This window comes from Mugil cephalus, chromosome 22 (assembly GCF_022458985.1).
Source record: "Mugil cephalus isolate CIBA_MC_2020 chromosome 22, CIBA_Mcephalus_1.1, whole genome shotgun sequence".
Taxonomy (NCBI): domain Eukaryota; kingdom Metazoa; phylum Chordata; class Actinopteri; order Mugiliformes; family Mugilidae; genus Mugil; species Mugil cephalus.
This window is the reverse complement of record NC_061791.1, coordinates 18,502,613-18,517,322: the sequence shown is the minus strand read 5'-3', so window position 1 is coordinate 18,517,322 and position 14,710 is coordinate 18,502,613. Positions and strand designations below refer to the sequence as shown.

The 14,710-nt window shown below is 41.4% G+C and overlaps 1 protein-coding gene across 1 annotated transcript in view; it reads right to left on the bottom strand.

Annotated features, from left to right (window-relative positions):
- tmtc1 (transmembrane O-mannosyltransferase targeting cadherins 1) overlaps positions 1 to 4,947 on the bottom strand; it is a 110,297-nt gene extending 105,350 nt beyond the window's left edge. The window contains exon 1 of the mRNA XM_047575489.1: positions 4,477 to 4,947. Within this exon, the coding sequence (XP_047431445.1) occupies positions 4,477 to 4,772 (296 nt within the window). The 5' untranslated portion in view covers positions 4,773 to 4,947. The remainder of the gene's footprint in view (positions 1 to 4,476) is intronic.
- Positions 4,948 to 14,710: the final 9,763 nt, after the last annotated feature.

Sequence of the window (14,710 nt, the reverse complement as noted above, 5' to 3'; positions counted from 1 at the left end):
TTTCCAGGGTCATATGCCAGCTCAGTGGTTGTGGTGCATGTGTTGTTCAGTTAAAGTCCAATAAAGGCGTATACATGCCTGTGAAATTACAGTTCTAATCGCATTATCTGGGTGTTTTAGTTGGATAAGGAGAACTCCAACACTTGGGTATGTGGTCAGTGTACCAGGGATGAAACCACTAACCCACTGGTTGGTGGACAACCTGTTCTACCTACTGAACCATGGCTCCCACTATCCACATGTGTTTAAAAATATATCAGAGTGATTGAGTTGACTTATTCCTCTAGGGAAAACAATTTCATTTTGTCAGCAACACCTTCCTCACAAGCACAGTAACTGAGGGAAGGAGTGAGGCTAAATGCTTTCTTGCCAGACAATCCCAATGGAGGTGATCACACATTCAGTCTCTATCCAGGAATGTCTGAAGGGCATGAACCAGCATCCTCCACGTGTCAAACTAATGAAGGAGGTGTAGAGAATCTGATGGCCAAACAACCCTGGGGGTTACAACCCGAAACAATGAACATCCTCCGCATGTAAGCAATAAGGCAACGCCTGTCATACCTGCGAGATCACCTTCCCCTTCACTAACTCTGACCATTACTGTAGCTCCACCGTCTCCTTCGCCATTTAGCAGTGTTTGTGTGTTTCTGAGACCAGATGCTCTTGGAAAGTCGTAAGCCACTCCATGTCCACCCTCAAGAGAAACATTAAGCCGCCAACATCTTATTCAACAACTGTTTTACCAAAGGGAGGACTAGTGAGCAGCTGCTTGAGAGGCTGTAACGCTACTGGCTAATTAGATTGAGTGCCATCAAACAATGAAATCGTTCTTCTATCCGACCACACAGAGACACAACAAGGCTCACGCTCGAGGACCCTGTTTAGTCATCTTAAATGCACAGTTCACGGATGTTTCGATGTTATTTAAGACAGAAATCACAAATCACTTACTGATTGATATCACTTCACTCACTGCCATTCAATTACTCAAAGTCAGTGACTGCATTTCTTATGATTTTTCATTTTAATTAATTTGGTGTTTGACAAATGCAAAACTTCTATCTACTACAGTCTACTTTATACATCCATCAACCAACAACCAACTTTGTAGGCAATTTGGTGGGGGGTGTCCAGTGTGGCATGGATTTTTGTATTTTTGTATCCCAAAAAAACTGTCTGATGTGGTCAGAATAAAAGTTAAAATTAAAGTTAAATATCAAGTTCAACAACAAAATCCTCCTTTTAATGGAGCACAAATCTGGGCACGGCTGCCAACTACACAATAATTATAATAATAGTCTGGTTGCAGATAATAAGCATGTAAACAACAACGGGCCAAGGATGGAGCCTTTGGGAACACCACTAGTCAGAGGTAACACTAAAGAGGAGACACCCCTAACAATTGCCCTGTTTGAGAAATACTGTCTAAATCATAATGAGGAAGCATCCCTAGGTGCTAGACTACAGTCCGATCACAAACAAAGTGACAATGCGCTTTATCCAACAAGCAATTATGCTACAAAACAATACTGGAAAACTAATGTCTGGTAGACAGCGCTGACATGTCAGTGTTTTTCTACCAGTCTCCCTCCTGTAATAGAATTCACCTTGAAATTGCCTGTCTAGCCTGCTTGTGAGCATCCACATGTCGATGTGTTTTTATATTCCAAACCATTTCTTTTCTCTTTGTGCGGTTGCATTCACTGCCTGATTGGTGCTTTGATCTGTGAACCGATGAGAACCAGGAAGCATCTCTCATGCTCAACAGAGCCCACTGTAGTATTTGTCTCATCGGAAGTTCCCATTCACTCATCCTCCCGGTTGAGCATAGATGGCAGGGTTGCAGAGACTCCTTTCAAAAATCATGGCAATTATTGGCCCCGCTGCTGCTGAAGTGCCCTTGAGCATCATAGTCATAATCTGCACGGCAGCTTCTGGTACAACAAAGGCTCAGACAAACAGTAACTAGCTGACCTTTTATTTGATGGCTCATTAAAAGCTCTAATAAGTCTTTATTACAATATAAGTGTTTGAGTCGTGCATAATGAAGGAGGAAGCTTGCAGGGGCAGGTTATGATGCTGATAAAACCGCACAGGAGAAGGGAATCCCATCTCAGCAAGACAATATAGAAATCCACCTACGCAGCTCCTGAAATTAAATCATGAATTTGTATCGGTCAAAAGTCTACACTGCTGGTCAAAAAGAACACATTTAAATTATTTGGACTGTTGTCTCTTCCCTAATTTTTTGTACCATTATAGAGGGTACTTAAAATTTTCTTAATGAAGAAATGGTAAAGTAATAGAGGTTTTAATGAATGTTTTCTTTATTTAAAATTTTCACACAACTACTACTCAACTGACCCAACCTGAGCCGCTGACTTCAATTACTATGGGGAAGCTTCTTAAACTCAGAATTATTACAGAATGACTGATTCTGGCCAAAAGACATTTTCAGTTTGAATACTATGGGTCCAACACAGGCAAGCATCTGAATAATATTCCTAGCACACACTTCCGTACTAATAAATGAACTGAATAAATTATTGATTAGAATTAAATCGGTACTCCATGAATCAGAATCGATTCACAAAATCTGTAGCAGTGTCCAGCCCTACTTTATAGTCACTTAATGTGGGTACATACATGGTTACAGAGCTAAGCTGCCCAACAAACGTGGGATCGTAATTATAACATCATAGCAGCAAAAGCTGTTATCAGGTTGTCCGCTTACGTTGTTAATATCGAGCAGGGGTGTCAAACTCATTTTAGTTTGTGGGCCCAATGCGTGCCAATTTGATTTCAAACGGGCCAGACCAGTAACATAATAGCGCAATAAACTACAAGTAACAACAACTCCAAATGTTTTCCATTTGTTTTAGCTCAAAGAAGAACAAGTAAATTGGGAGAATGTTCACATTTAATACAATATCCTTTAAAAACCCTCCTTAGTGTTGTGTTCTGTCCACTTCTCTTTCTAAAACAGTGGACAAATTAGGGATAGAGGTTAGTTTCATTGAAAAACTGGAGTCTACTATGTTATTTTTTCGTACTTTGGAAATATATGCTTGGCACCTGTGATTTAGGGCCTTTTCATACATGGCAATAAATTGAAACAAAACCAGCATTTTAAACTACCAGGAGCTACTGTCACATAACAGCAGGAAGTTTTCACAGTTCAAATTGCCTGGTTTGCTGAGGCCTTTCTGTGAGGAGTCTGCACGTTCTTCGGGTGCCTGCAAGAGTTTTCTTTGGATGCTCTGGCTTCCAATGACATGCTGGGTAAATTGGTGATCCTAAATTGTGGATGATCGGCAACCTGCACGGGTGTACGGCAACCCTCAAAGGACAAGATAATAGATAATGTTGGGATCGATTCCCGGTCAGGGAAGTGTCTATTGGCATGCACGGTGTTAGATGGTATGGCGGTGTAGTTATCTCATGTCACAGTAGGCTACTTAATCCTGTGTCTGGAGGAACGTTCTGTCATGTCACTATGTGCTGCATCTACTTTGGTTGAAATGATGCTAATAGAAAAAACTCTTGACTTCTCTTGACCTCGTTACCTCACAGCAAAAGTCCTGTTTTTCATTCAGTTTTGCAAACTAACAGAATTCAATTATGCATATTAGTGAGACTTCTGTGACCACTCTCCTCAAAAGCATTATAGTCTTGAGGGAGAAGTGTTTAGAGTTCACAATCCACTGGACATTTTCCATCAGTCTTCAGAGAACCTTTTCCTTCTCACCCTAGCACTTCTATTATTCCATGCCCACCCCGTTCTGGATGCTCGCCTGGTTTCCAGCAACACGGCTCCAAGCGGAGCGCAGCAGTCCCGCCCTCTCAGAGCTCCGGCTCGCATCATCACCAACTACACTACTATCAAACTGAAACTGAACTGATATAGAAGAAAAATAAATAAATTAATTAATTAAAAAAAAAAAGAAAGAAAAGAAAGAAAGAAAAAAAGCTGCGCAACGGGTTTCACATAAATCTTTTTTTTTTTTTTTTTTTATTTTTGGCTCGGCGTCGTTTTAATTCCTTTCACCGCTCACAACATCAAGCCAGAGGAGGGAGCGGGACGACGGGGATGTGCCGGGACAGGCTGCTGTCTCTCTCTGCCTGCCCGCCTGCTCCAACTCTGAATGCACATCGGGAAAATGGAAAAGCGGACGTCTGAGTGTGAATATCTCTAGCACACACTTAAGTTAAGTTCGACAGTCAGTTAATAGATGGCCGTTGCAACAACGCACTGATGCGCCATGTTGTGTAGTTGTAAAGTTGAGCCGGAGGCTGCAACAGCTTCTTCTATAAGGGGACAGCGGCATGACGTCAGCCTTCATTGACTATAGACTTGATGCTATAGTTGAAGTCGGGCTCTCCGCTACGGTTAGTGACATGTATAAACTAGTATAAAGTGTACGTCTTTGTATATGCAGATGAGGCGGAAAAAGCGGACTTCGTAGAACTTACTTGAAGGTGAGGATGCACAGTGGTCTGTAGGACTTGTGGCTCGTGTTGTCCGCCATCCTCTTGCCCCAGAAGTCATTGCTGAAGACGTTTCGGAGGCTGGACCCGGGTCGGACGTCCGGGTTGTTGATGATAGCCCACACGTCGTCGTGCACCAACTCCCCGCGGAGAGAGTTGCCATAGCATAGGACGCACAGGGCGGCCAGCACGGCGCAGCGTCCGGCAGCCCACACCGCCTCCGGCCGGACGGTCAGCCGCGGCTGCTGGCGGGCTTTCTTCTCCCGTGCCGGCGCTGTCATGTCGGGCCAGGCTTGTCCCGCAGCTCCGCCGGGCTGAGGGTGAAGCTGGGAGCGCTGGAGGATACGTCCATTCCGCCTGACAGGTAGCGGTTATGTGCTGCTGGGCTGTGGAAACAGAGAGAGCGAAGACGGTGTGTTTGTGTTGTGCAGCCTTCAGGTGCAGTCACAGAATGTCGGACGTATGGCTTTCTGTCGGGAGTGTCAAACCCATTTTTGTTCGGGAGCCACATACAGCACCATTTGATCTCAAGGTAACAGTAACATAACAGCATGATAACCTATAAGTAATGATAAATTTGCTTTAGTGCAAAGAGTAACAAGTAAATTAGGTGAGTGTTTACATTTAATAGGATATCCTTTAAAACATCTGAAATTTCTTCAGAAAGATAAGTGCAATTAGAGCTCATTGCTGTCTGCTGTTAAGTCCTGGGTTGAGTTCTGCCCACTTCTCCTTCGAAAACAGTCAACAAATTAGGAATAGAAGTTATTTCCATTGAAAAATTGCAGTCTACTATATAAATTTGCAAATTCAAGCTGTCGGCCAGATTAAACCCTCTTGGAGGGCTGCTTTTGGCCTGCCAGACACCTGTGTGTTATATAGAGGAGCACTCGTGGTTTAAAATGATTTGTTTTTCTAGTTACTGCATCTGCAACTCTCTTAAAATGATTTATTGTACATCAATGCTCAGTTGGTTTCTTTTATTTGTGACCAAACGGCAAACAGCAAAATGTAATTGCTATCAAAATACAATAGTTGAATAGTTACCATTAGCTACTGAAATAACAACAATTATAATTTAATTATTTGTTATGTGCCTTCCTTTTTAAATTTATTGACTTTTTTCTTTTATTTTTTATGTCAGATGTTTGTATTTGTGGTTTAGTGTTCAACTGCTGCACATCTTTGAGGAACACGTCTGCACACATGGAAGAATAAACAATTAAGCAGACTTCGACTTTTATTCTAAAACAAAAGAAGTAAGACTCCATTGTGAAGGTAGAGAATAAGTGTGGATAGCCCGTGAGGATGTCTGTTTGGTTTTCAAAAAAAGGAGAGAAACATAATCCTCAAACTTATATCATTAAAATGTGATATGCCCTTGGATTGTCAAAGGACAACAAAGGCCAGGCGATAGTTTTTAAGACGCCATAGGCTCATTTTAGAATGATTAGTATAAGGTAAGTAGTCTGGGGAAAAAAACGTACGAATGTGTACGAGGTTATGTGGAGTACCTGAATGCAACATAAGAATTGAGAACCCGCCTGCATACGCATGCGCATTTGAACGTTACCTCACTCGACTTTGGAAACGTCCGCAGCAGAAAATCAATGCAGCCCGGCAGGAACTCCTCAGATCGTAGCATGATAAGGACGATGAGCCGACCTTTCCTCTGCACCGACTTCATATACAGCAAAATTGTGTTTACAGCACCAGCAGGCAGGCGCAGACTGCGACATTATATCAAGAGGGCACATCTTACTGCAGGATAGGTGCACTGGCACCTCAAACATGTGATAAGGTATTATCTGCCAAATCAAAATCTAATTAATTTTAAATTCAGCAGGCTACATCGCTTGGAATATGCAATTTGACTAATCTGTGACTAATCTGTGAAAGTCAGGTCAACATCATCCTGAACTTTTGTAACCCCCAAAAGTTCCAAAAACTGCTTGCAAATTCTTAAAAGCGGGTCTTGCCATTCTCTGAAACAATCTTAAGTAATTTATACATAATATCATTTTATACAAGTCTGTAATAATTTATACATTTAATGAAACTTTTGACTCATTTTAAATTAGCCCTACATGATTCAAGATTCAGGTGGTGTCATGACCGTCGTGTTAATAAAAACATGTGAAAGTGTGAAATACTGTTTCTCCTAGTCCCACTGTGCTATATGCTAACACAGGCACAGGCTGTAATACCACCACCACACTACTTCCACCTCTCTAACAGCTTCTAGCTCAGTACAACACAGAATACACAAAACAACATACAAAAAGAACATATTAAGGTGGAAACTATCAATGGAATCTACAATACTATTGATATGAGCACCTGTACAGGATTCCTCTAATGTAAAAACATTTTAGCTATTGTATCATGCTGTGCAAAAAAATGCCTCAGGTGCCTACAGTGTCAGTCATATATATGTAAGATTTTACAGAATGTTGTGCTGATTTTTTCACGTACCCCAGCACCAGCTGTCACATTCCAAATGTTTTCATTTGAAAAGATTTCTATCTATGAACAGGCTGCCTGTTGCACAGGCAGGTGTTCCACATTCGTCTAGTCAGGCGCAGGTGTAAAATGAGCACATGTGACTAGTTTTAATGGCAATAAAAAGAGTAGGCTGTCTAATTATATAGATAAAACATTGTAAGATTTTAATGTTCTGACTATGTAAAATGCAGACATGAACTTAACTGCTTATGACACATGCATCTTGACGGAGAGTACACTATATATACTTATTGTAAAGTTCATTCATTTTCTGTAACCGCTTATCCTCTGGAGGCACGTGGGGGGGCTGGAGCCTATCCTCGCTGTCTATCACAGGGCTAACACAGAGAGACAGACAACCATTCCGATCACACCTACAGCAAATCTAGAGTCACATGTTAACCTAACGGGCATGTGTTTGGTCGGTGGGTGGAAGCTGGAGTACCTGGAGAGAAGCCATGCAAACATGCCCATAACTCCAGTCTTAGTGTTCAGCAGGTGATAAAAGCAACTCTCCAGAGGGTGACAGAAACTGCCCAGGGCATCACTAGTCTCCCATTCCCACCTCTGGGAGACATTTACCCGTTCAGATGCCACAGCAGGGACTACAAGACATTACACATCCCTCTCATCACTAGTTCATTTTTTTTTCTCAAGACAGTGTAGGTCACTTATGCGCACAGCCACTCAAGAACAGTTCTTATTCAATTTTATTGCACTGAACTCTGTTTCCCCTCTGCCTGTCCGCCCCTGCATCATCAGCACTAATGTCACTTTTGAATGAATCACACTTTGTATTTGTAATGAGTGAGTGGGTGTGTGCATGGGGTGTGTAAGGGTGTGGATGTAAAGTGAATGCAGATGTAAAGGAGTGTGGGGTGTAATTTACATGTTAATGTAAATGTTAATGTAGTGTTGTTATAAGGAGAGCTATTGTAATTTTGTTGTATGTGGAACATGAAACGACAAATAAATGATTCTATTCTAAGACTCCACACCTTTATTGTGTATTTATGCAGCACAATTGTGTTTTATCCTTGGCTTGTTTAACCTTTTCTCATCAGAAATTGCAGCCTTTAGAATATCGTACAAGAAAAGTAAGTCAGGTTTGAGAGAGGGAGAAAAAGCCTGAGGGCAGACACCAGAAAGTCAAGTCAACAACATGCTGAACATCTGGTGTGTCCCCCCGCAGCCTGACCAGCTCATTGCGATTCCCGTTGCAATGAGTGGCGGCCAGCTGGTCACCGAGCAGTTGGAGAGTGCTCGCTCTGAAACTGAGCTCATTTGAGTCCGGAGCACTTCAGCACTCTGCTACAGCTGCTCAGACACAAACTGACCCTGTCTCTTAAAAGGCGGAGAGATGAATATGAGCTCAGTTGGTGCTCTGCATGTTAGCAGAGCTCTTGATTATTTGTACCTCTTCTGCCTTTGAAATAACCCCACGATAAGGGACTGTTACATTTGATTCTGCATCAAGGTGTTACAATTTGAACACAAGGTTGAGTTTGTTCTTCCAAATCAGTACAGATATTACTTAGAATTTTGTATCATGGTTTTTGTCATTGAAAGCTCTCTGCACCATCAGTGTAGATTTGAATGAAATTCCATGTCGCTGGCTCCCAACAGTACCTACAGTGGGGGAAATAAGTATTTGATCCCCTGCTGAATTTGTAAGTTTGCCCACTTCCATAGAAATGATCAGACTCTGGTTTTTATGGTTGTTTACTGGTTATGGGTATAGACAGAATATCAGTCGAAAATGCATAAAAAACACACAATCTAAAAGTTATAAATTGTTATGTATTTTATTAAGGGAAATAAGTATTTGATCCCCAAGCACAACACAAGTCAGTACTCTGTAGAGAAACCTTTGTTGGCAAGCACAGCGATAAGACGTTTCTTGTAGTTGGTCACCAGGTTTGCACACAGCGCAGGAGGGATTTTGGCCCATTCATCTTTACAGACAGTCTCTAAATCCTTCAAGTTTCTTGGCTGCCTCTTGGAAACTCGGAGCTTCAGCTCCCTCCACAGGTTTTCGATCGGGTTAAGGTCTGGAGACTGACTAGGCCACTCCATGACCTTAATATGCTTCTTCTTGAGCCACTCCTTTGTTGTCCTGGCAGTATGTTTTGGGTCATTGTCATGTTGGAAAACCCACCCACGAGGCATCTTCAGTGTTCTTGCTGAGGAAAGAAGGTTTTTGTCCAAGATGTTACAGTACATGGCTGCATTCATTGGCCCCATAATGCGGTGAAGTTGCCCTGTACCCTTTGCTGAAAAACAGCCCCAAAACATGATGTTTCCACCTCCATGCTTAACCGTGGGTATGGTGTTCTTTGGGTCATACTCACGTTTTTTCATCCTCCAAACACGGCGGGTTCGAGTTAATGCCAAATAGCTCAACTTTGGTTTCGTCAGACCACAGCACTTTCTCCCAAGCCTTCTCTGAGTCATTTAGATGTTCACTGGCAAACTTAAGGCGGGCCTGTACATGTGCCTTCTTGAGCAGGGGGACCTTGCGGGCACTGCAAGAGTTCAATCCATAACGGCGCAGTGTGTTGCCAACTGTTTTCTTGGTGACGGAGGTCCCAACTGCTTCCAGATCATTAACAAGCTCCTGCCGTGTTGTTTTAGGCTGCTCCCTCACCTTTCTCATCATCATCCTCACTCCATGAGGCGAGATTTTGCGGGGAGCTCCAGACCGAGGACAGTTGATGGTCCTTTTATGGGTCTTCCACTTGCGAATAATGGCACCAATAGTTGTCACCTTCTCACCAAGCCTTTTGCTGATGGTTTTGTAACCTACACCAGCCTTGTGCAGGTCTACAATCTTGTCCCTGACATCTTTTGACAGCTCTTTGGTCTTGCCCATGGTGCTGTAGAAGTTGGAATGTAAGAAACTGATTCTTAGAGCAGGTGTGCTTTATATACATGACGAGTTAAGATCAGGAGTATTGGTAATTAGTTGACTGAGCACAGCTCCGTGCCACATGCGCACCAGCCAATCTGTAGGAGCCTGAATTCTAAGTGAATTGTTGGGGATCAAATACTTATTTCCCTTAATAAAATACATAACAATTTATAACTTTTAGATTGTGTGTTTTTTATGCATTTTCGACTGATATTCTGTCTATACCCATAACCAGTAAACAACCATAAAAACCAGAGTCTGATCATTTCTATGGAAGTGGGCAAACTTACAAATTCAGCAGGGGATCAAATACTTATTTCCCCCACTGTATATACAGATTAGAAAAATTATAATGACGATAAAATAAATTATTTGCATGTATCTATGTATAACATGTATGTACAACCTGAGGGCTCGTAGGATGAAGCTGTTCCAGAACCTGTTCTGTAATTATGAGAGAAACTGTAGTGTTTTTCTAAAAGCTCCTGATTGGCATGACCCCTCCAGATTCTCCTGTAAACACTGATGATACCTTTTCAAGGTTCACATTGGTGAATTCATTATAATATAAATAATCCCAGTGTCCACATATGAGGACATAATTTTCTTCAAAAACTACAACTTCCTGTTGAAAGATGATGCTTAGTTTATATTATTATTATTAGTATACTTCTTGGGTACTACTGATCACAAATACATTGGAGAAATTAAATTAAATTGCCAGTGGTGTCATAAATAGTGAAATGGAGATAACCCGTGTGTATCAAGTGATTGTAGTGGCAGCATCATGCTCTGGCCTGGACAGCTTGTGAAGGTAGCAGGCAACATGAAAGCAGAAACATATTGCCAAATCATGCACCATGGTCATGGAATAACCTTCAGAAAACTCTCAGATTAAAAACACTCATATCCTTTAATGATTTTGAGAGTATCATAGAATATGCACTGTTTTATTGTTTTAACGTTTAATTGTTTCATTGCTCACTTATGTAACATGTTTTATATCACTTTTGACTTTGTATGGCTGCTACCTTGGCGAGGTCTCTGCAGTAAAAGAGGTTTGTAATCTCTTCCTGGTTAAATAATAAAAGAAAACCAAAATCCTGCAGGATAATCTGACTCAGTCTGCCAGAGGACTACTACCATACAACAAAAGCAACACACAAAGACAACAAAGTGAATGTTGGCCAAGTCAAAGCCCAGATCTCAATCCAATCAAGAATTTGTGGCTCGACTTAAAAAAAAGCTGTTCCCCAGCAACCTGAGTGAGCTTGAGCTGTGTTGCAGAGAAAAATGGAGAAAAATTGCTCTGCATCTACTAAATACTGGCCTCAAGAGGAAACATTTATTGCAATCATTTACTTTAACATGGATATTTTTAATGAATTGTCATTATTTTGTGAAAATAATAAAATTGTGTTTACAGTTACATATTTTTCATACAATTTTTTATATTGACCATGATTTCATGTACCGGTATATAAGCTGCACAAAGGTGAAACATCCAAGGGGATGGGGGGGGGGGGGGGGGGGGGGGGGGGCATCTGTTAGTATGGTTATCCGGTTTTTAAAAGATGGGAGTTTTTCCCCCTAGCCAGTGCTGCAAACTCAATAGCTTGGCACAGAGAAGCTAACATAACTGCCATAATATCATAATAATATTTAAGTTTATAGTCTGTAAAATTATCCTAATTATGGCCTTTTGATCTCTGTATTTTTTGTTTATTTTTCTTTTGTGTATTCATTCGCTTACCCTTTTCTTTTTCTTTTTTCTACTTTTGTAAGTGTCAGTTTGCACAATATAGTCTCAATACACGCAGCACACTCACACACCACGTACAGCATAACCTCTTATGTTTGTAGATTTCTGGGAAAGCTATTAACATACTATTAAAGTGTTATACAGTAGTAGCTCATAAATGCATGTGTAGTTATGGAAAAGAAATTAAGTAAGAAGTTAGAGGATAGGAGCTTGGTGTGAGAGATAAAGAGAGTAGAGGACGTGTCATATATCAGCATAACTAAGGGATGGTTCAGTGTCAGTCAGTTTATCTAGACAAGTTCAGCTTCATGACATATGTTGTCAGGTGTCTGTTCACTTATATGGCTGTATATGAGGATCTGTGTAACCAGATTTACGGAGTGGAGCCACTAGTCTATTTCCTTCTAATGTTCAGACCTGAAACCACACTCCAAATTATTTTAAAGGCTTGGTATCAGTTTAGTCATTGGGCTCTCACTGCGAAGACACTGTGCATCAATGGATGACTGACAATAAATGCTTTTTGCAAAGAAAGAAACTATTGTTGCTGTGGCATCTGAAAGTGGTTTAAAGGGTTTGATCTGTGAAGCTTTGAGGTTTCAAACGATAATCAATTTTGTCAAATTCAGAAGGAGCAGATGTGTAGAGAGAGAAGAAACAGGAGGAGGCCTTTTCTCCAGGGGAAGTCAGACAACATGAAGGAAAGAGGGAGGAGGGAGGACAATATGAAAGAAAAAGGACAGCTTTCAACACTCATCTGGACTCCTTTCATCTTCTCAAACTCCCTCCATCTGGACCGCTGCACCTCAACGGGCATTCCTCGTCAGTATCATCATCACAGTGAAACATTCTCTGCTCCTTTATGCCACTGCATTCTCTCTGGGCTGACCAGTCTCGAGTCTCCCTACAGGTTGCAAAGGAAAAACCAGCAGCCAGTAGACCCATGAGGCTGCAACACATGTAGTTCCTCGACGTGTTGTCCGTCTGGCAGATAAATGCTGCTGGAAACTGGAAGAACACAAACATTTTGCATTTGTTAAGAAATATTTACTGTGTTGGGCCATAAGTAATTGTTTACAATATTTTTTTTAACAGTGTGAAATCTAGTAATTACAACACAGTTCCCAGTTCCAATGGTGTTGACTTTTGTCAACTGGTTTACTGACTTACAGAGAATTGACGCACAGTGGAAGAATAAGAGCAGGATCAGGATGTACAGTTGACAGACTGGTCCATGAAAACACAAGCTTGATGCAGGATAAAGTTAATGGGATAAGGTGAGTGTACCAAAATACCAAAAGAAGAAGAGAACAGAAGAAATACAACCTCTAGCAACTCCATAGCTGCCTTGTATAAGTGTTACTTGTTCTTACAAAAGGAATCCTTCCAAACTGTTGGGTTGTCTGCTTGTTAATCTACAATGTCTTGATTTCTGTGAGTGAAAACATGCATTGTTGGTTTATTCTCAATTCATGCATACAAACATGAATGGAAAAAGTGAAAATAAATAAATCTGAATATTTGTAAAATGCTTATATTCTGTGGGTCTGGTTGGCACAAGTGTTCCCAGAAGGCTTTCACAGATATCAGATAAACAGTCATAGATGTGCTTAGACATCACAATAAAAGATGACTATCATCACATGAAGCCTGCATGTTTTACTTGTACAAGTAAATTCCGTAATTTTTTTTAATGCATTGCTTCATTGTTCATTAAACATTACTCAATTAAAGTTAATTTACACCATATTAGTGACTCTTAACCACTATTGTTGCTGTGTCTGCAGGAAGTGAACAAACCTCCACAATGGTATTGTGCTTCATTATTACTGCTGGCTAGCTGATTGCCTCTAGAAGCAGATTTGCGTTCATCATGACATAGCCTGCCATCCCCATTACTGGAGGCCTGTAAAATATTACCCATAGAGATTTAGGTTGAATAGGCCATTAGGGAAAAGGGTGATTAGAGCGGCACTCAGCTATGAAGAGCATGGGGACGCCTGCACTTGAAGCCTTGCAGGGCTACAGCACAGGGGACAGGCAGTCAGAGACACTTAATGTGCAATCACACGGAGTGATGAACAAGGCTAATTGAAATTAAGTGTTATATGACGCATCCTGCCTGGGAGATGACTGTATTGTAAAAAGAAAAGGCCATTATAAAAGGAAGGGCATCAATAAAGTTAAGGACGAAGAGGAATGTTGTTGAACAGTGACCCTGAGGATTGGTCTCCACACTTTCAAATGGGATTTATGGAACTGACACCCATGTCAGAAGAGGAATTAATCTGATCACTGATCAGATTTAGCTGCTGAAATAACAACTACCCACGCAATGCCTTACTGACATTACTGCATACGGTATGTTACAATTTTTGTATGATGCCAGTGTTACAGGTCTCACACTGGTCAGCCACAAATGTAAAATCACGGACAGGAGGAATCTCCATCCCATGACACAGCTCCTTCATGGTTACAGATTGAGTATTCATTAATACACAGGACAAGATGTTACAATCCCTTGTACCATGATCTAAGGCAAAACTCCTTTAGAAGCCAGGTCCAACTGGACAACAAACCAACAGACCAGTGGCCAGCTGCTAACTAACCTAGCCCCCAGCAGTAGGTAATAGAGATGATGGAAATGTGACCACACTCGACCAGGCATCTCTTCCTTCTGCCTATGCCAGAAACGAGATACAATTAGCCTAGCCACAGAAACAAAACACTAGAAAACACTAGCTAATTAGCCTAGCCACCAGCAGCAACAAATGATTAGAATGTGACCACACTCGACCAGGCATCTCTTCCTTCTGCCTATGTCAAAAAGTTTGCCTATCCACAGTATGTCAAAATAGTTCTATCACACACCAGCTAATTAGCCTGACCGCTAGCAGTAAGTAAGAAATGATGGGACAGGCAACTATGCTTCAAACACTGCAAAGATCAGAAGTTACACACAAGCAAACACCAGCAAACGAGCCTAACTAGCAGCAGTAGGCAGTGTGCAGTGTGCCGCACATCATTGGGGTTTTCAAGTG